This window comes from Leucoraja erinacea, chromosome 8, assembly GCF_028641065.1.
Source record: "Leucoraja erinacea ecotype New England chromosome 8, Leri_hhj_1, whole genome shotgun sequence".
Classification (NCBI taxonomy): domain Eukaryota; kingdom Metazoa; phylum Chordata; class Chondrichthyes; order Rajiformes; family Rajidae; genus Leucoraja; species Leucoraja erinaceus.
The window spans coordinates 11,799,769-11,820,721 of record NC_073384.1 but is presented as its reverse complement, the minus strand read 5'-3'; the positions used below and the strand labels follow the sequence as shown (position 1 = coordinate 11,820,721).

The 20,953-nt window shown below is 40.1% G+C and overlaps 1 protein-coding gene across 4 annotated transcripts in view; it reads left to right on the top strand.

Annotated features, from left to right (window-relative positions):
* The window catches only part of kiz (kizuna centrosomal protein), a 122,118-nt gene that overhangs the window by 70,137 nt on the left and 31,028 nt on the right, over positions 1–20,953 (top strand). For 3 of the 4 annotated variants that reach the window (XM_055638983.1, XM_055638981.1, XM_055638984.1), the window contains exons 9-12: positions 1,366–1,516; positions 2,439–2,601; positions 11,463–11,543; positions 12,732–12,822. In XM_055638983.1, coding sequence (XP_055494958.1) covers positions 1,366–1,516; positions 2,439–2,601; positions 11,463–11,543; positions 12,732–12,822 — 486 coding nt within the window. The remainder of the gene's footprint in view (positions 1–1,365; positions 1,517–2,438; positions 2,602–11,462; positions 11,544–12,731; positions 12,823–20,953) is intronic. The other variant, XM_055638982.1, reaches the window with a different exon arrangement.

The window sequence follows — 20,953 nt, the reverse complement described above, 5'->3', positions numbered from 1 at the left end:
ATTTGAATTATCTCTTAACTGATTTGAACAGGTTGGTGAGGGATGATTCTTAATAGAATCAGGAGTAGGTGCAATCATTAAAGTTAACCTGCAGGTATACCAAGCAATTAAGAATACAAACAGTATGTTATCTGATATTCCAAGAGGGTATCAAGTGAAGTCGAGATTATTGTCACATGCACAAGTATGGTGAGGAAAAGAGTAAAGATACTGTTCCAGTTATAAGGAGCTCTTATATCCTGTTGGGATTGCATCTGGGTCTGCAGTCTCATCTTTATGAAGGTTATACTTATAATATATGTGGTACATCTAAGTTTCTTCAGATTGATTCCTGGATTGGCAAGTTTATTGTGTGAAGGGAGATTAAGGAAACCGTGCCTGCACTCTCCCGAGCTTGGAAGTACAAGACAATCTCATTAAATTATATAAAACTCTTCAGGGGCTTGACACGGTAATAGAGGATGATAGGGTGATATAGTTGAGTTGAGATGAGTAGAACTAGAGGTCGCAGTTTCAAATTAAGGAATTTACACAGAGAGTGGTAAATCTGTGGAATTCTCTGCCACAGAAGGTAGTTGAGGCCAGTTCATTGGCTATATTTAAGAGGGAGTTAGATGTGGCCCTTGTGGCTAAAGGGATCAGGGGGTATGGAGAGAAAGCAGGTACAGGATACTGTTGGATGATCAGCCATGGTCATATTGAATGGCGGTGCAGGCTCCTATTTTCTAAGTTTCTATGGTAATTCAGGGTGGATTTGGAAGAAATTTCTGATTCAAGATTCAAGAGAGTTTATTGTCATGTGATAGGACAATGAAATTCTTGCTTTGCTTCTGCACAAGAGAATATAGAATCTCCAACTTAGTAAATCTTCAGCGTTCTCTACCCAAGATGCTCATTAGATTTTTTTGCTATTACAGAACAAGGATTGAGAGGAGCAGTGTGGTGGTTAGTACAGGAAAGTAGGGTTGAGACAAAAGATAGCCATGACCTTATGGGTAGAGCAGGCACTCCTGACGTTTCGGGTCGAGACCCTTCTTCAGACTGGAATGTCTCGACCCGAAGCGCCACCTATTCCTTCGCTCCATTGATGCTGCCTCACCCGCTGAGTTTCTCCAGCATTTTTGTCTACCTTTGACTTTTCCAGCATCTGCAGTTCTTTTTTAAATATTATAAATGTATATAATTTTTATCTCTCACGACCTCCAGTTTGTCAATGTTGCTAAATTAGTAACCACCTGCTAACTAACATTTCCCCAAAAATACATCTTACCTTGATGCTACTGTAGTTTCCTTCCAGTCACTCTCAGCAACAGAAAATGTTTAATTTCTTAGATGTTGTATTATTTCTATGCTTTGAATCTGCAGCTTGTCGAAACTACCTGCTGAATCTGCCAGACTGTGGGACCATTGGTACTCTCACATTCTTTCTTTGTTGGAACATCAATTACTGAATATAGATGAAGCAGCAGAGATATTTGGACCTTTATTGGTTGCAGAGAACAGTAACTCAAAAAAGGTAACAATATTATTGTATTGTGTTCTTGGAGATTACAATATAAGGACTGAGCTGCATTTGTAAACAATGGATTTTAATTTGCAAATGTTAATTATTTTCTATTCTTGTGAATATTTCATATGCATGTCATATGCATACTTAAATGTAGTTTGTTGCTGGCTTGATAACATATTAGCAATTCATAGAAGTAGAACTCACCTGTTAATTTATTACCTGATAAACAAAGTGTTTAATTATATGAACTTTTTCAATCAGTCAGTTGACAGCTTTTGAACAATTTAATCAATTACATATAGAATAACAGAAGATTGTATAAGATGATTTTTTAATGATTGGAAACAGTCAATAGACAATAGACAATAGGTGCAGGAGTAGTCCATTCGGCCCTTCGAGCCAGCACCGCCATTCAATGTAAGCATGGCTGATCACCCCCAATCAGTACCCCGTTCCTGCCTTCTCCCCATATCCCCTGACTACGCTATTTTTAAGAGCCCTATCTAGCTTTCTCTTGAAAGCATCCAGAGAACCAGCCTCTGAGGCAGAGAATTCCACAGTCTATATTTGTTAATTTGCAAAAATGAATAAAACATAAATGTATTTTATAGGCAATACAGAGAAAGGCCTATTCTGCGTCATTCACATTCTGCCCCTTGTTGTATTAATTAGCTTCAGTCCATTTCCTTTCCAATCAAAAATCGAGTGGAAGGAAATGAACCTCAAATTGTTGAAAAACTTACAAATGTAATTCAGGAGAGAGGATGTAACACAATGTATTTTAAAGATGTTTCTCAAGGATGAAGAGTAGAAGTTTATTCTATGTGAATAGATAAATGTGTTTTCATTTTTGGAGGCAACATAGTTATATTTTACTAATTGCTCTGTGAAGATGTAGCATATTTCATTTTTTCTTTTTGTTGGCCAGGCAACAGAGTTACTGAAGAAAATCCTTTCAAAAGCAATTGAAAACCAGTCTGTTCAAAGCAACGACTCTTCTTGCAATTTATCATCCATTTTCAATGACAGTGCAGAAATTAACACAGTAGACCCCATGCCATGGCTCCACGTTAATAAAACGAAGCAGCAAGGTTAGTATGATACTAGTTATATAATGATTGAGAACGGCATTAAAAATTAACTAAATTGTATGATGTTACAGTGCCCTCCATAATGTTTTGGACAAAGACCCATCATTTATTTATTTACCTCTGTCAACAGTTTGAGATTTGTAATAGAAAAAATGCACATTGTTAGATTTTAATAAAGGCCATTTTTATACATTTTGCTTTCACCATGTAGAGATTACAGCAGTGTCCCCATTTCAGGGCACCATAATGTTTGGGACACAGCAATGTCATGTAAATGAAAGTAGTCATATTTAATATTTTGTTGCATATCTTTTGCATGCAATGGCTGCTTGAAGTCTGTGATTCATGGACATCACCAGTTGCTGGGTGTCTTCTCTGGTGATGCTCTGCCAGGCCTGTATTGCAGCCATCTTTAGCTTATGCTTGTTTTGGGGGCTAGTTCCCTTCAGTTTTCTCTTCAGCATAAAAAAGGCATGCTCTATTGGGTTCAGACCAAGTGATTGACTTGGCCTCTTAAGAATTGACCATTTTTTAGTTTTGAAAATCTCCTTTGTTGCTATAGCAGTATGTTTGGGATCATTGTCTTGCTGTAGAATGAACCGCCGGCTAATGAGTTTTGATGCATTTGCTTGTACTTGAGCAGATAGGATATGTCTATACACTTCAGAATTCATTATGCTACTACCATCAGCAGTTGTATCATCAATGAAGATAAGTGAGCCAGTACCTTCAGCAGCCATACAGGCCCAAGCCATAACATCCCCACCACCATGTTTCACAGATGAGGTGGTATACTTTGGATCTTGGGCAGTTCCTTCTCTCCTCCATAATTTGCTCTTACCAATACTCTGATATAAGTTAATCTTCGTCTCATCTGTCCACAAGACATTTTTCCAGAACTGTGGTTGCTCTTTTAAATACTTCTTGGCAAACTGTAACCCGGCCATCCTATGTTTTCTGCTAACCAGTGGTTTGCATCTTGCAGTGTAGCTTCTGTATTTCTGTTCATGAAGTCTTCTGCAGACAGTGGTCATTGACAAATCCACACCTGACTCCTGAAGAGTGTTTCGGATCTGTCGGACAGGGTGTTTGAGGATCTTTCTTTATTATAGAGAGAATATTTATGTCATCAACTGTGGAGGTCTTCCTTGGCCTGTCAGTCCTTTACCAGTGATCTCTTTCTTCTTAATGATGTTCCAAACAGTTGATTTTGATAAACCTAAAGTTGTCTGATGTCTCTAACAGTTTTATTCTTGTTTCTCTCTTGTAATGGCTTCTTTGACTTTCATGGCCACAACTATGGTCCTCATGTTGATAAACAGCAATAAAAGTTTCCAAAGGTGATGGAAAGACTGGTGGAAAGACTAGGTGCGGAGAGCTCTCTTGTACCCGCATTAAGGAGACATTTAAACACACCTTAGCAATTACAAACGCCTGTGAAGCCATGTGTCCCAAACATCATGGTGCCCTGAAATGGGGGGACTATGCATAAACACAGGTGTAATTTCTACATGGCGTAACCAAATGTATAAAAATACCTTTTAATAAAATCTGACAATGTGCACTTTAACCACATGTTTTTTTCTATTACAAATCTCAAATTGTGGAGTACAGAGGCAAATAAATAAATGATTGCTCTTTGTCCCAAACATTATGGAGGGCACTGTATGTAGCCTAACATCATGTGTGAAATTTTGGACAATTTGCACAGTTATAGTAATGATAATTTTGCCTGCTTACATTTTCTTTAAACATTGTGGTTGTAAATATATATTTTCTTCAGAGTACACCCAGTATAAATTTAGGAAGAGTAAACTGGAAGGTCTGCATAAGAGTTGATATCCAAATCTACTCAGGTTCTGTTTATCACTGAATACAGTAATCGTCAAAGAAAGGAGCAAGCCTGGGGGCTCAACAGTTCTTTAGTGATTGAAGCATCATGCATGCATGCATGCATACACAGCGACTAGAGATCTCTCTTCATGAGAAAACAGTGTTGGTTGTGATTGGGAGTCAGATACCTTGGCTAAGGACAGAGCTTCAGGAACCTCAATTTCCATGTGGCCACTGGAGCTCCCTTGCAAGTGCACAGCTTTTGCTGAACCCTAAATGCTTAAGCTGCCCTCGCTGCCAAGCGCATCGGAAAATCCCACAAATCCTCCTTCTGAATCCGCACACATTTCCTTCTATCCAGAAATGCTGCCTGTCCCGCTGGGTTACTCCAGCATTGCAAGGTTTAGTTTAGTTTAGAGATTCAGCGCGGAAACAGGCCTTTCGACCCACTGAGTCCACGCTGACCAATGATCTCCAAACACTGACACTATCCTACACACTGGGGACTATTTACAATTTTGACCGAAGCCAATTAACCATCAAACCCAAACATCTTTGGAGTGTGGGAAGAAACTAGTGCACCCGGTGAAAACCCACATGGTCACGGGTAGAAGGTACAAACTTCGTACAGACAGCAACCGTAGTCAGGATCGAACCTCGGTCTCTGGCGCTGTATGGCCGTACAGTTCTACTGTTGCCCCTAGTTTGATGACCAAGATTATGCCTTTTATTATTTATTGCAGTTTGTGGAAAACTGATATGTTAAAAGCTTGTGCATTTATCTGAAGTGCTCTGGATACCTTGTTAAACTGAATTTTCAGAGTTTCTCGTGTTCACCAGATCAAAACATAGGCTGAAGAAAGGTTATAAGGTAATTTCATGGAATCATTAATAGATGTCTTCTCATCTTTCTGCGAAAGGCAGCATTACTCCTCCGCATTCACTCTACATTGAACACAGAACAGTGCAGCACAGGAAGAAACCCTTCGGCCCACAATGTCTGAACCAAACACACTATCAAGATCAACTTTTATCTGCCTCCACATAATCCATATCACTCCATTTCTTGCATAACTATGTGCCTGTCCAAAACTCTCTCAAATTACACTATCGTATCTGCCTCCACCACTACCCCCGGTAGCACATTCCAGGCACTCATCACCCTCTGTGTTAGTGTGAAAGATACTTCTAGATGCGCTGGGACACATCCTCAGTGATGTGACCTGGGGTCATCGGGTGTTTCGGGTCTCACAACATCAGACATCCTCGCCCAGGCGACCCAGCCGGGGTTGATCAGGCCCCGACTTGCGTCCCAGCAGCAACCGCCCACGGATCAGCCCTCTTAATCCAAAGCCACCTAGTGGCTTTCTCTGCGGCTTCGCTTGCGGATTGAATGGCCCTCTTCTTTGCCAGCCCCGTAATGCCCAACTGGTTGAGGACTTTGCAGAGTGAGCGTCCTGCAAAGTCTCTACAGCCCACCTCTATGGGCTCATTGTATGTCTTCCAGCCACTGTCCTGGCACATCTCCACCAGTTCCTGGTACTTTGCGCGTTTCCTCTCGTTAGCCTCTTCAATACGCTCTTCCCAGGGCACTGTCAGCTCCAGAATGATCTGCTGTTTTGTCACTTCGGAGGTGATGATCATGTCTGGCCGGAGTGATGTTGCTTTGATGTTGCTGTGGACGTCGATCTGGGCAAACAGCTGAAATTTCCACAGCACATCAAAGCAACATCACTGCCATCGGTAACAGCAAACACCACCACGTCCCAAAGAAATCAATCACTTTTGTCAAAGCTGGTGAGAAGCCCCGACCACAACCAAAAACAAGGATGGGCCAGTCAGTGGCTGTGTAGAGGAGGCCAGTCCTTGTTTTTGGTTGTGGTCGGGGCTTCTCTCCAGCTTTGACAAAAGTGATTGGTTTCTTTGAGACATGGTGGTGTTTGCTGTTACCGATGGCAGTGGCTATGCTCTCAGCAACCACCTTGAGCACCTGGTCATTTCATCACCGATGGCGACTTTCCCCAAGAGACTTTGGGCAGCTGCTGAGGAGATGTTCTAATGATCCTCTTCCAGAGCAAAGTGGGCAGGAAGGTGTCTCGCTCTTGCCCCAGACGTGGAGGTTTGCTGGACTTGGTAGGGCATCGTAGATAGCTAGGACAAGGAACCGGACCCGCTGGAAGTCTGCCTGCATGATGTTTGACCAGGTAATCCTGCGCTGCGGTATACTCCCCCACCTTGTCCACGCTCCCTGCTGCCTGAGCCCCACCGTCCTGCTCAGACGCTCTTCCTCCACACCTGCTTGGACCTCTTCCTGGATTAGATGGTGTCTCTCCTTGCCCTGGGCCTTGCCAACTTGCCTTCCCTTGTCTTTGGGAAGTTTCCCAAACCCGCTCTACCAGTTGCCATGACTCCTACCAATGCCTTTTGCCTCAGGCGTAACTCTGCCACCTCCACTGCTTTCTCTGCCCTCCATTTCCTCCCTGTTCTCACCTCGATGCCAGCCGATGACACCTTCTGGTCCCTGGAGTCCCTGTACTGCAGAGCTTCTCTTGTTCGTGCCACCATAAACTTCCGTGAGGCCACTGAATGGGAGCTGCAAGATGTTGCTGGTCCCATACAGTGCAGCACTGTTGAGGCTGCGGGGAAGGCCGAGCCACCTATCTTGCACATCTCCTTTAAATTTTGCCCCTCTCACCTTGGATTCATGGCAGGTGGTCTTGGAGGGCAGGATGTTCCTCAAACTGCGGCAATACAGCTCACCCCCTCCATGACACACTAGTCAACCTGAGGATCACCTTCAGCAAAGACTGGTTCCACCAAGATGCAGGACAGAATGCCACAGGAGATCCTTCTTCCCTGTGGCTATCAAACTTTACAACCCCCCCCTTCTGCCATGAGGTAGACTGAGACTGAGACTGAGACTGACTTCCCTCCCCAATCTTTGCACATCCCCCAAGCCTTTCCACTCGTCATTTTAATTTCATGTTTCATGTATTTTGTGGTTTTTAGGACTTGGCAGATCAATTTCCTTCCTGGGATAAAGAAGGTTCTATCGTATCGTAAAGCTCTTTCCTCTAGGGAATCGGCGCTCCTCTCAACCTCTGGGGTTCCAGAGAAAACAATCCAAGTCTACCCAACCTCTTCCTGTTTCTAATATCCACGAATCCAGGCATCATTTTGGTAAAGATACCAAAGGTCCCCACTCAAAACATCATCTATCCATTTTCTCCAGAGATGCTGCCTGGCCTGCTGAGTTGCTTAAGCATTTTGTGTCTATCGTTGGTATAAATCAGCATCTGCAGTTCCTTTCTATATTGTTTTGGTAATCCTCATCTGCACCCTTTCCAAATCCTCCACATAATTCCTGCTGCTGTTCCTGTCAGACAAGAGGCCCAGACTGCAGGAGCCTACACTGAGATGGTGCAACCTGAGACAGAGGTTTTAATTTGCATATCTTCCCTTTGGTTTTGCAGAGAACAATTTCACTGCATTTTTGGGGTTCTGAGCATCTGCCCCTCTCCACAGTGTTCATTTCAAGCAAGGTGTTCAAATAGATGACGTAGAGCACCATCTCAAAGCATGCCCTACTTACCTGACTGCCTCTGATGCTCCCAGAGTTTTTCCCTCTTCTCCATTTCATACCCCTCCGCTCTCATCCATCTCTCCTTAAACCTCATGAGCTTGATCTACTGGCACGGGGGAATTGCGGAACATGGAACACATGTTGACCAAGTTTTGGAAGGTAGTTCCTGGCTTCTCATACCTTCTAAAATGTCTGCTGGAAGACTCCTGATTGTATGAGTCCTAACTGGTGTTTCTCAAGGGTGGTGTGAGATATGGTATTAAATGGTATTTGTTGTTACTTTGTGGTAAAATGTTGATTTAACCTCAAGAATGAGTGGAATTCACAGCTGTCTCGGTATAAGCACCCTGTGCAGATCGCTGGAGAGTTGGTACTATTTGTGCACTTGATGGTTACAGACAAGCTTTGTTTTGGGGAGTATAATCCTTCATTTAAAATATGGTGCATGATTTATTATTGGATACCATTGAAATAAAACCTATTTAATCAATTTTTAAATTCACTCAACTGCAATGCACTTTAGAATGCACTGACACTTTGTATAGCATATAATTGTTGAAAAAATATCTTTAAAGGTAGAATCACGTATTACACTACAATTTAGTTGGGAATCACGATGTGATATTTTAACATCCTTTTAGATAAATACATTTGTTATCAATCTTGTATAAACTGTGCTAGTTACATTTAGAAAAATATTCAAAAGTATGTAAGCATATTAACTTTAACTGGGTATGAATATAACAATGTAAGCTAATTAATTTTCAGAAAGTCTGGTACCCTACTGTTGATTCCAGCCAACTGCAGAGGCAAAATTAATTTAAAAGAAAGGCTTCACAAATGTCATATCCTCACAAGATTAAGATATGGTTTATATTCAACTTAATAGAGCAATTCCTGTTTTGAAGACATCTAAAGAGCATTCAACATGCTGATTTCCTAGTCTCATAGTATGTTTGTACATTTAAGCTGTTTTGATCAGTTGAAGCAAAAACCTCCAAAAAAAAGTTCATATAATGCTTCTGATCTAGTGATTTGTTTTCATCCGAGAATGGCCTGGTGGATAAGATTTGCAAACATGGCTTATATATGTTTCTAAGGTCAAACATCCAGCTGAAATGTCCTTATAATTACCTGTTACATTGCAGATATTTTTGTTCCTGTTATTTTCATGATAGTTCAAAGATTTGTTTCACATGATATGATGCAACAGTTTTTGCATATTACAGAGGTCCTTGTTTTAATTTGTGGCGCTAATTATGGATGCTGTGTGGTTTATGAAGCCTTAATTTGTTCTCATTAAGTTTGGAGAGCAGAAGGATGTGCAATGAAGAAATCTTCTCATCGCGACATTTCTGTTTATTTATTATCTGTGAAATTTTTACAGCGTACATTAGTAGGGTAGAAAGTGATGAGTAACAGAGAGTGACTGTTAATCGGTCTTTCAAGTGTCATGCTAATTGTGCACTACAGCTGTTTAGCATTCAAGGTTTTTCTCATTGTAAATATGAAAGTGCTCTGTTTTAGAGCTAGGTAAAATGAAAAAGGAAAATTGTGTGTTGGCAATTGCAAAAGAGGTTGTTCAGCATCTGAAAGAATGTTCAGATCAATGTTTCGTAAATGAACTTACTGTAGTATTCAATTAATTGGTATTTAAAAATTGAATGGTTCTTTTGTGTACCTGATCTGTAAACACAAAGCAAAAAGGGATCTGAGTGATTTGAGTCACTAGGGATATACCTGAAAGCATGATATGGTTTTAAATTTATCTGAGCGCGATCTATTTGATTGCCAAATAGGCTTGTAAACATTTTGATGCATCAACCATGCATGCCCATTTGCCCAGCTGCTTGGATTATTTATATGAGAGAATCTGCAGTTGATAGAAGATTTCAAGCTGCAAACTGAGTTTTTACATGTACCTTTATGAAAAAACAAATCTGGCATAATTTATGAAACTTTAATTTATTTTCAGATTCTTGGGTAATATATCATTTTGATCAATTATTCTGTAAGCACTGTGGAATTGTAGTCAAAGTGTGCATATTTCTAACTCTTTTTGAATGGAATACTTAGATTGGCATTAGTTTATAGAAGTTTTATCATAATTAATCACTGTCAAGCTTACTATAGAGAAATATATTGTGAAACAGTAATTAGAAAAGTTAATGTCAGGACATTGACATAATACAAGAGACTGTTTTTCTTTTTTCAGTATCTCTCCACCATTGACTTTGGGCATCCCTTTGTAATCTCTATCACAGTCCAAAGACTGAGAAAACATGTAGAATACTGTGTCTGTGATGAACATTTACTAGCTGTTATTGCTTCTGCATAAAGTTTAGCTCTTGCATATAAAGCAGAGAGACAAAAAGCACAAATCTGTACTAAGTAGACCTCTGCAATTGTTTTCAACTTTCATGCTATTTCCACAAAGAGATTGTGTTTTCATAACTGAATCAGGTGCAAGTAATCTAATATCGTCCAGTACATACATGGTGAGCAGATGTGATGACACTGCCAATCTCATTTACTTTTGGCAGGATCGGTTGAAAATTAGGTATTAGGTCCTCTAGTCTACAGAGCTCAGCCTGAAGGCCACAGAAGCCAAAATCAGAACCTGTTACCTTTTTCCAGGCTCACTGGAAAAACGTTTGGGATTAGAAGCCTGGAGCTTGTGTGAGGACTGCAGCTAGAAGACATTACTGTAACGTTTCCATGTAGGAGTCCAAGCAAGAAAACATTGGTCAATTAAATTGTACGTTGTTCTTTTTAGTTTTTAGTTTAGAGATACAGAACGGAAACAGGCCCTTCGGCCCTCCGGGTCTGCGTCGACCAGCGATCCCCGCACCGTGGGTGGCACGGTGGCGCAGCGTGTGGGGCTGCTGCCTTACAGTGTTTGCAGCACCAGAGACCTGGGTTCGATCCCGACTACGGCTGTTGTCTGTACGGGCTTTGTACGTTCTCCCCGTGTCTGAGTGGGTTTTCTCCAGGATCTTCGGTTTCCTCCCACACTCCAAAGATGTACAGATTTGTAGGTTAATTTACTTGGTATAAGTGTAAGAAAAATTTGTCCCTAGTGTGTGTAGGGTATTGTTAATGTAGTGGATCGCCGCTCGTCTCGGACTTGGTGGGCCGAACGGCCTGTTTCTGCGCTGTATTTCTAAACTAAACTAACACTATCCTACGCACACTAAGGACAATTTACAATTTTACCAAGCCAATTAACCTACAAACTTGTACATCTTTTCTTCTTATGTTTTATCCAGGACAAAATTATGAAAAATACTTTGGTACAGTTTTTTTTAATTTTCTGTGACTGAATAAGAGCAAACTTTGAGAGCTATTTTAAATTTTTTTGTTTGATTCTCATGTTAGTTTGGAAGTTTGTTACATCTGTTTTGGTGTATATCACACCAATAACATTTCACATTACTCATTCAAGCAGAAACAAGAGCATATGAACTTTTGAAACAATCAGCGATGCAGCCAAATAAGAAGAATGATTCAGACTTGCATTCACCAGGTAATGATCAACAAAATGATCTAGTAATTGCAACTAGATAATTGCATGTAATAATGACCTCCTTTATTTGAAGATATAGAGTACTTGCAAGTATAAAGATACCTTGTATAAAAATAATTTGATGGTATATCCATTTGTAATGAAAGGAAAGCATTCCTTTTTCCTTCCCTATGCAGCTTTCTTGTTTGCTGTGCCATATAATTTTGTTCTGACATGATATGTTGTACAGGCATATATGATTTTACTTATTGTTACTTAAGGTGTGGGGATTTCTTGCTATATGGAGGGGTGGAAAGGATTGGGCTGTGTTCAGGTGAGAGGTCGTGTGAGGAGTAGGTGGGGCATTATATTACATGGATAGGAAAAATTTAGAGGGATGCAGGCCAAACAGGGGTAAATGGGGCAAGCTTAGATGGGGCATCTTGGTCATCATTGACAAATTGGGCCGAAAGTCCTATTTCCAAGCTGTATGACTCTTTGACTATCAGGGAGAGGATCAAGGGGAGAGGATCTGCAAGAGGATATAGCCAGTACCACAAAGCCAGAAAGGATGGATGATGAGAGATCAAAGATGCAGACAACATTTTATTTTGGAAAATCTGCTACTCTGTCCCAATTCAAATTCAAATTCTGAGGCAATGAGGCTCCAAGGTCAAATTTTCTTGGCCAGAGAGGTTGTTTTGATATGATGACTGATCTCATCCTTTCATGCACTTCAATATTGAGATTGTTGTGGAGCGATTACCAAGTCACAGCCGGTGGAGGCATAGAGTAAATCAGACTACAGCTTTTTGTGTAGTGTAGACTACAGAAGTGTCTACCAAGGTTACTGTGTAATAATGGTGAGTGCTGTTCACCTTGCCATTATTTCCACTGCAAAGTCAGGGCCTATGTCAGTTCTGAATTACCAAAACCCACTATTGTGTGAAACTAAGCATTTTTACCGAGGGATCATTGCTTTTTCTGTATCTTTTATTTTCAATTGTATGTACACCAAAGGGTTTTGATAACATGGTTGCAGCACAAGCACAATAGCAGTGAAAAATTGCACTGCTGTGGCCAAAAATCGAAAGTAAAGCGATGGAAATTACTCCTTGAATGCCAGAAGTGCTTTAACGAAACAATATAATCCTGGCGTTTCATTGAAATAAATATTCAACAATTGTTTTGACCCATGCTTTCTTCTAGTGAAAAGGAACAAAAAATATACCAAGAAGGTGAAAAGTAATAATGATGATAATCATGAAACTGATTCCAGTGAAGAAAGTGCACCTTTCAGGTAAGACATTGACAATTAAATTAAACCATTGTGTGACACATTTTTCAAATAAATACGCACACAAATCTCTTCAGAGCTGTGGGTTTACAGCAGCAAAGGTGAGGAAGCTTCTTTACCATCACCTATACTTTCACTGGAGAATTAGAGAAACAGAAAACTCTGATATGTTGTCCCCCTGAGCTTATACAGACACGTTTCCACCCAGTGTGTGTATCCATTCTGATTTGCAGAGTGTTTACATTTTGGTGTGAGGTGGTGCTTTGGGCTCTTCTCCACCTTTTATCTGAGGAATGACAGACATAGTATAACACATTAAACTGTGATTCAAATTTACCTTTAACAACTTCTGCTGAAGTATGACAATGATAAATGTCTCAGAAAGTGATTTCTTATAAGTCAGTACCACACAAAATTCATGCGGTGACTGTTTCATCTCGAATCTACTCTTCAATGTATCACACACTGAACTTTTTTTTCTTCTCTCGTTTATTATATTGTGTACAGTGTACTATGTTTACATATTCTGTTGTGCTGCTCCAATTAAGAATTTCATTGTTCTATCTGGGACATACGACAATAAAACACTTGACTCTCAATGTCATGGAGTCACTCTGATTTATTCCAATGCAAAATATCAGCTGCCTGATAGGATCATGGAAAGAGATTTGAAGAACAATTTAAAATAAGGTATGATTTCGTAGAAACATTTTACAAAGTTTCAAATTCTTTCACATTTTTAAAACTATGAAGCATATCATTAGATTTCTCTTCCATGGGATCAATTAAGTTTGCTTTTTACCCAAGGAATGGCTTTGCTTTAAATGGTTTTTAATTATTTCAGCTGGAGGTTTTGCAGCACAGACAAATGTATTTGTGACATCTAGTGGGGGAAATTGGCACTGCATAATCATCTTTTTGTTTTGTTTTTCTTTACTAAAAATACAACTCTGCAAGATTAAGATCAAGTCTCATCCACCAGTTTGGAAAAACGTTTTGATTCACTACAGTTAGAATTTTCCCACTAATCCTGGATTTATGTATTTTCCAATTATATGCTTTTGGAATTGAATTTCAAAGTTATGAGTGCAGTTATATTATTGCCACCATCAATTTTCAACTTTTATGTTTAACTCTTTCTCCATTGGCAGACCAATATTTGCATTACAACTAATTTCTGTGCCAATTATAGTCTGAGCTTAACTCTTCAAAAGTCCCTGGTTGTCATGGCAGTATACACCGGGATAAATTAAGCAGGGAGCTATGCTCAAAATGTGCATGGGTTTGAATACGTGTGTGCGTAACTCCATCTCCCACCCACGTTGCCTTTGCAAACATGGCAAAAATTAATCTGCAATTTATCTTTTATATAGTATCTCTGTAATCAATCACATACTTATCAAGATTATATCTAATTTGTGTTACTTATGTTATCTGTAATTTTTTATCTACCCGTTTCAAACTAAAAAATATCTGTTTTTTTGATGAAAGATATCTTTGTAATCTCCTCACCAGGACTTTTAATAACTAATTCAGGTATTAATGAGGAAATTGGAAAAATAATCACTCAAAATATTTCTTTTTATAGTCTAACCTTACGTTATGTAGTATGTCTCTTTAAAACAAATCTAAATTGACCTTATTCCCCTTCAATAAGATCTGGAATCCACAAACCGGGTACAGACACTTTTTTTTGCTAGTGCCAAAAGCAGCTGCTTTGTCAACAGGGAATACAACCAAGCCATTTAATACAGAGCACGTCCATTGGAAATAACAAATGACCTTTCAAACAAAATGCAGCACCATCCAAACTTTACCCATGGAAAATAGTGTTTCCTCGGCCTTTTCTATGCAGTGCACGATGGGCTCAGTGAACTAACTATATCATGCTAATCATTACATTATATTTGTGCTTTAACTTTTTAAATTGTGATTTGAGGAGAATACATAAACAATGTAAACTGTCTATTAAGGCTTACTTAATAATCATGTGCATAATCTATATATGTCCTTCTTGACCATCTCTTTTGTATATGTGCTCTACTCCAATTGTGTACATATGGCTTTCCATTCAGTATACTTTATTTACATGTAAACCACAATATAGCATCATTAATTACGGCACTTCTTTGCAAGTCAATAATAGTCTTCCAAGATCTCTGAAAGAATTCATTCTCTCTTTATGTGTTCTGTTGACAATTGCAAAGTACATGTCTGACAACCAGCCCTATTCAGAAAAATACTGTTTCTATTTCTGAAGGGTTTTGTTGATTTGGATTGTTGGGGTAAATGGCAGCTGGCAACCTTCACACTTTCAGCAAAAGTTTGGAATGAAACCAGGTGCAGCAAGAGTAATTCATGTTCAGACTCCTTTGACTTAATGGTTAACTGCAAATGAGTGTATACAGCTGCTCCCAGTAGGGTTACTGGGTGACCAAACAATGAAAGGTTTGGCAAAAAGGTCTGAAAAGATAAATGCAGGAAGGAATGCATCAGCTGAAATGCAATGTATTAAAAATCTTATTGATTTAAAAAATTTTCTAGAAGCTGCACACCGTGCCATTTGGATCACTCTTAAAAACTAGTCATTACTGATACGCTATTTTATTTGCTTTTGTCTACGTTTGCATGCAAACTCCCTGTTGCCCATGATTAACATTTGAGAAAATTAATGTGCCATTTGGATCACTCTTAAAAACTAGTCATTACTGATACGCTATTTTATTTGCTTTTGTCTACGTTTGCATGCAAACACCCTGTTGCCCATGATTAACATTTGAGAAAATTAATGTAAAAGTTTAAAAGAAACAAAACCTTATATTTATGTCAAATTTAGAAGCTTGATGGGGGGGCCCTCATTGAAACATACAGAATAGTGAAAGGCTTGGAGAGAGTGGATGTGGAGAGGATGTTTCCCCTAGTGGGAGAGTTTAGGACTAGAGGTTATAGCCTCAGAATTAAAGGACATTCCTTTAGGAAGGAGATGATAAATAATTTCTTTAGTTAGAGGGAGGTGAGTCTATGGAATTCTTTTGCCACAGAAGGCTGTGGAGGCCAAGTGAATGGATATTTTTAAATTAGCAGAGATAGATTCTTGATTGGTACAAGTGTCAGGGGCTATGGGAAGAAGGCAGGAGAATGTGGTTAGGAGGGAGAGATAGATCAGCCATGATAGAATGGTGGAGTAAACTTGATGGGCCGTTTGGCCCACATTTCCGTTCCTATTACCTATGACCTTGTGACTTATGACCTTAAATCGTTCACAATCTGAGGGTATCCCAAAGTACTTCACAGCCAACAAAACTCTATGGAATTCCAATCACTGTTGTAACAATGGAAATAGAACCTGGGAGAACAGGACTGTCCTTCAACAGTACCAAATTACCATAATCTCTACTTCCTCGTACTACTTATACCTGTCTACATGCTAGAACATCTGGATCAGGTGGTAAAATTAAATACTAGATGGCATAGCTTTAAGGTGAGAGGGGCAAAGGTTAAAGGGGATGTTTGGGGCAGGTTTTTTGCACTGAGTGCCTGGGACGTACTGCTGGGGGTGGTGGTTGAGCAGATATGACAGTGGTAGTTAAGAGACTTTTGAATAAGCTTATGGATATGTAGGAATGGAGCGATATGTATTATGTGTAGGCAGACAAGAGTCGGTCTTGACATCATGTTCGGCACAGACATTGTAGGCTGAAGGGCTTATTTCAGTGCTGTACTGCTCTATGTTCTATCTGCATTCTTAGGATTTGAGTATAGGAGCAGGGAGGTTCGACTGCAGTTGTACAGGGTCTTGGTGAGGCCACACCTGGAGTTTTGTGTACAGTTTTGGTCTCCAAATCTGAGGAAAGACCTTCTTGCCTTAGAGGGAGTAAAGAGAAGGTTCACCAGACTGATTCCTGGGATGTCAGGACTTTCATATGAAGAAAGTCTGGATAGACTCGGCTTGTACTCGCTAGAATTCAGAAGATGGAGGGGGTTCTTATAGAAACTTACAAAATTCTTAGGGGGTTGGACAGGCTAGATGCAAGAAGATTGTTCCCGATGTTGGGGAAGTCCAGGACAAGGGGTCACAATTTAAGGATAAAGGGGAAATCCTTTAGGACCGAGATGAGAAAAACATTTTTCACACAGAGAGTGGTGAGTCTCTGGAACTCTCTGCCACAGAAGGTAGTTGTGGCCAGTTCATTGGCTATATTTAAGAGGGAGTTAGATGTGGCCCTTGTGGCTAAAGGGATCAGGGGGTATGGAGAGAAGGCAGGTACAGGATATTGAGTTGGATGATCAGCCATGATCATATTGAATGGTGGTGCAGGCTCGAAGGGCCGAATGGCCTACTCCTGCACCTATTTTCTATGTTTCTATGTTTAGGAACAACAGAAAATTGCCAAGACAGGGCAGAGATGCACACTTTTATAAAGGGCAGATCATGATTGATTAATCTGCTTTTGATAAACTACCTAAAGTAAAAGATGAAAGAATAACTCTCAATATTTTTTTTATACCATTTTTGAGAAGGCATATGAAAAATTCCTTTTGAGGGAAGATTATCCACAATTGAAGTTCATGGAATGAATGATTTCAGATTTGCCAGTGACACAGGAAAGGTGGCATAGTGAGCAGTATGGACGGGATAACTATAGAAGAGCAAAGAAGGAGTTCTTTACTCCTGTTCGGCTGCACTAGTTTACCTCCATGCCTTTGCACTTTTCTTCAATCATCATCGCAGTTCAAATGCCGGTTATATGAATTCATATCTTCAAATCAGTTAATTTCTCTGCAGCATACAAAAGTAAACAAAAGCATCATCTAGGTAGTTAATTTCCTGCTTTAAATACACCTATCAAATGAATCATAATTGTTACATTAAATGCTCCGTTTATCCCGAATGTACTTTGATCTATAGGGTAAAATAACACCTCGTGGGCTGATTGTCTATTGACATGCACTATGTCATCTCTCACCATGAAGCTGACCAGTTGAGACTTTTTAAAAAAGGATTCGTAGAACATAAAGTGCTGGAATAACTCAGCTGGTCAGGCAGCATCTCAGGAGGACTTGGAAAGGTGGCATTTTGTGTCAAAATGTTTCTTCAGACTGATTGTAGTGGGGCGGGGATGGGGGATGGCAGGCAAAGGTGAGGGGCGGGACAAGGACTGGCGATTTTAAAAAAGGATTTGTATTTAGAGAACCCTGGTCAATTCTGCAAAAAAGAAATGAAAACGGAGAGTTAAAATGCTTAAACAATTTCCGGCTGATTAGCCTGAAGTATAATATGGGATGGCACAGTGGTGTGAGGTAGAGCTACTGCCTACAGAGCCAGAGTTCGATCCTGACTACGGGGCTGGCTGTAGGAGTTTGTACATTCTAGAAACCTTGAACTTTCTTCTGAACCTTTATTTGAGTCCAGGGGTTCGCATATCCTGCATACTAACGTGGTAGTGTCCCCCCTAAAACTGTCTCTGAAGGTGGACTATTTGAACTAGTTTGAACCCTTGCATGGGTTCCTTCCCATTCCAAAGAAAACCTTGAGGCTGGGGCAGAAGAAGGCTTTCTAAGTCTGAGGACCTTCACTTGCAAATTTGTAGTCGGCAGAGCAGACCATTGTGGCAGCGTACTCTGCATATTGCCAAAGTTTTGACAGATTTTTGTGAACATTTTCAGTAATACTAACATAAAGCCTGAAATTTTCAGATAAGGCGATTTTGGACTCCACGGGAAAAATCTCTACCGGAATATGTTAACATTTTACTGTTACCGTATCGTTTTTTCGCGAAGATGTGATTACACACAAACACACAACAAATAAATACACATCCAAGATCAGAGTTTTATAAGTATAGAGATATGTGTATGGGTGGGTATGTGTATATATACAGTGCATTCAGAAAGTATTCAGACCCCTTCACTCTTTCCACATTTTGTTACGTTACAGCCATATTCTAAAATGAATTAAATTATTTTTTTATCATCAATCTACAAAATATAAAAAAGCATAAACAGGTGTTTATAAATTTTTGCTAATTAATTAAAAAGAAATAACTGAAATATCACATTTACATAAGTATTCAGACATTTTATTCAGTACTTTGTTGAGACACCTTTGGCAGCGATTACAGCCTCAAGTCTTCTTGGGTATTACGCTACAAGCTTAGCACACCTGTATTTGGGTAATTTCTCCCATTCTTCTCTGCAGATCCTCTCAAGCTCTGTGGGGTTGGAAGACGAACGTCGATGCACAGCTATTTTCAGGTCCCTCCAGAGATGTTCGATCAGGTTCAAGTCCGGGCTCTGGCTGGGCAACTCAAGGATATTCACAGACATGTCACAAAGCCACTCCTGCATTGTCTCGGCTGTGCGCTTAGGGTCGTTGTCCTGTTGAAAGATGAACTCCGGCCTAGTCTGAGGTCCAGAACGCTCTGGAGCAGTGTTTTCATCAAAGATCTCTCTGTACTCTGCTCCGTTCATCTTTCCCTCGATCCTGACTAGGCTCCCAGTTCCTGCCGCTGAAAAACATCCCCACAGCATGATGCTGCCACCACCATGCGTCACCGTAGATATGGCATTGGCCAGGTTATGAGCGGTGCCTGGTTTCCTGCAGGCGTGACGCTCGGCATTCAGGCCAAAAAGTTCAATCTTGGTTTCATCAGAGCAGGGAATCTCCTTTAGGTACCTTTTGGTAAACTCCAAGCGGGCTGTCATGTGCCTTTTACTGAGGAGTGGCATCCGTCTGGCTACTCTTTATGGTAAAGGCCTGATTGGTGGATTGCTGCAGATAAAGTTGTCCTTCTGGAAGGTTCTCCCATCTCCACTGAAGAACTCTGGAGCTCTGTCACCTCCCTGACCAAGGCCCTTCTCCCCCGATTGCTCAGTTTGGCCAGGTGGCCAGCTCTATGAAGAGTCCTGGTGGTTCCAAAGTTCTTCCATTGAAGAATGACAAAGGCCACTATGCCCTTCGGGGCATGCAATGCTGCAGAAATCGTTTTATACCCTTCCCCACATCTGTGCCTCGACACAATTTTGTCTTGGAGGTCTACGGACAATTCCTTTGTCTTCATGGCTTGGTTTTTGCTCTGACATGCACTGTCAACTGTGGGTCCTTATATAGACAGGTGTGTGCTGTTCAAAATCATGTCCAATCAATTTAATTTACCTCTGGTGAACTCCAATCAATTGCAGAAACATCTCAAGGATAATCAATGGAAACAAGATGAACCTAAGTTGAATTTTGAGTGTCATGGCAAAGGGTCTGAATACTTATGTAAAGATGATATTTCTGTTATTTCTTTTTAAATTACAAACATTTCTAAACACCTGTTTTTGCTTCTTCATTCTGGGGTATGATGATTAAAAAAAAAAGAATTTAAACAATTTTAAAATAGGGTGTAATGTAACAAAATGTGGAAAATGTGAAAGGGTCTGAATACTTTCTGAATACACTATACTTACCAAAGATCTTAGAGCTCTAAGATGAACCTAACTTACACTGAACTTTTTTTTTCGTGTTTATTATATTTATTCTGTTGTGCTGCTGCAAGTAAGAGTTTCGTTGTTCCATCTGGGCCATGTGACAATTAAAAAAAACTCAACTCTTGACTGTCTTGATTAATGCTTGTACTGAAGTTTTCACAGAAATATGATTCTTATTCATCTTGAATTCACTCTTAAAAATAACATTGAGTTTCGAGTGTATATATGCCATCTTGTTGGTTGGGTTCTCCTTGTTGAATTGGAAAGTTGTGGGATCAAGTCCCACTCCAGGGACTTAAGCACAATAATCTTAGCTGACTGAGGCAATGCTGAGGCTGTGCCGTCTTTCTAGGCCCTGCCTGCATTTCCGTGTTAACATAAAATATTTTATGGTACCATTCGGAAGAAAGGGTATGGAAGCTAATCCCTCTTATTCACAAAAGCATTATCCCTCAACTAGTATCAATTAAATAATGATTATTGGGCATTGGCATATTGTTATTTGTGAGAGCTTTCCTAGTGCAAATCTGTTGCCTCTATTTCTGCTTTCCAAGATGATTCCAAAGTGTTTAGGCAGAGATAGAAAGATTTTTGATTAGTACAGGGGTCAATGGTTATGGGGAGAAGGCAGGAGAATGGGGTGAGAAGGGAGAGATAGATC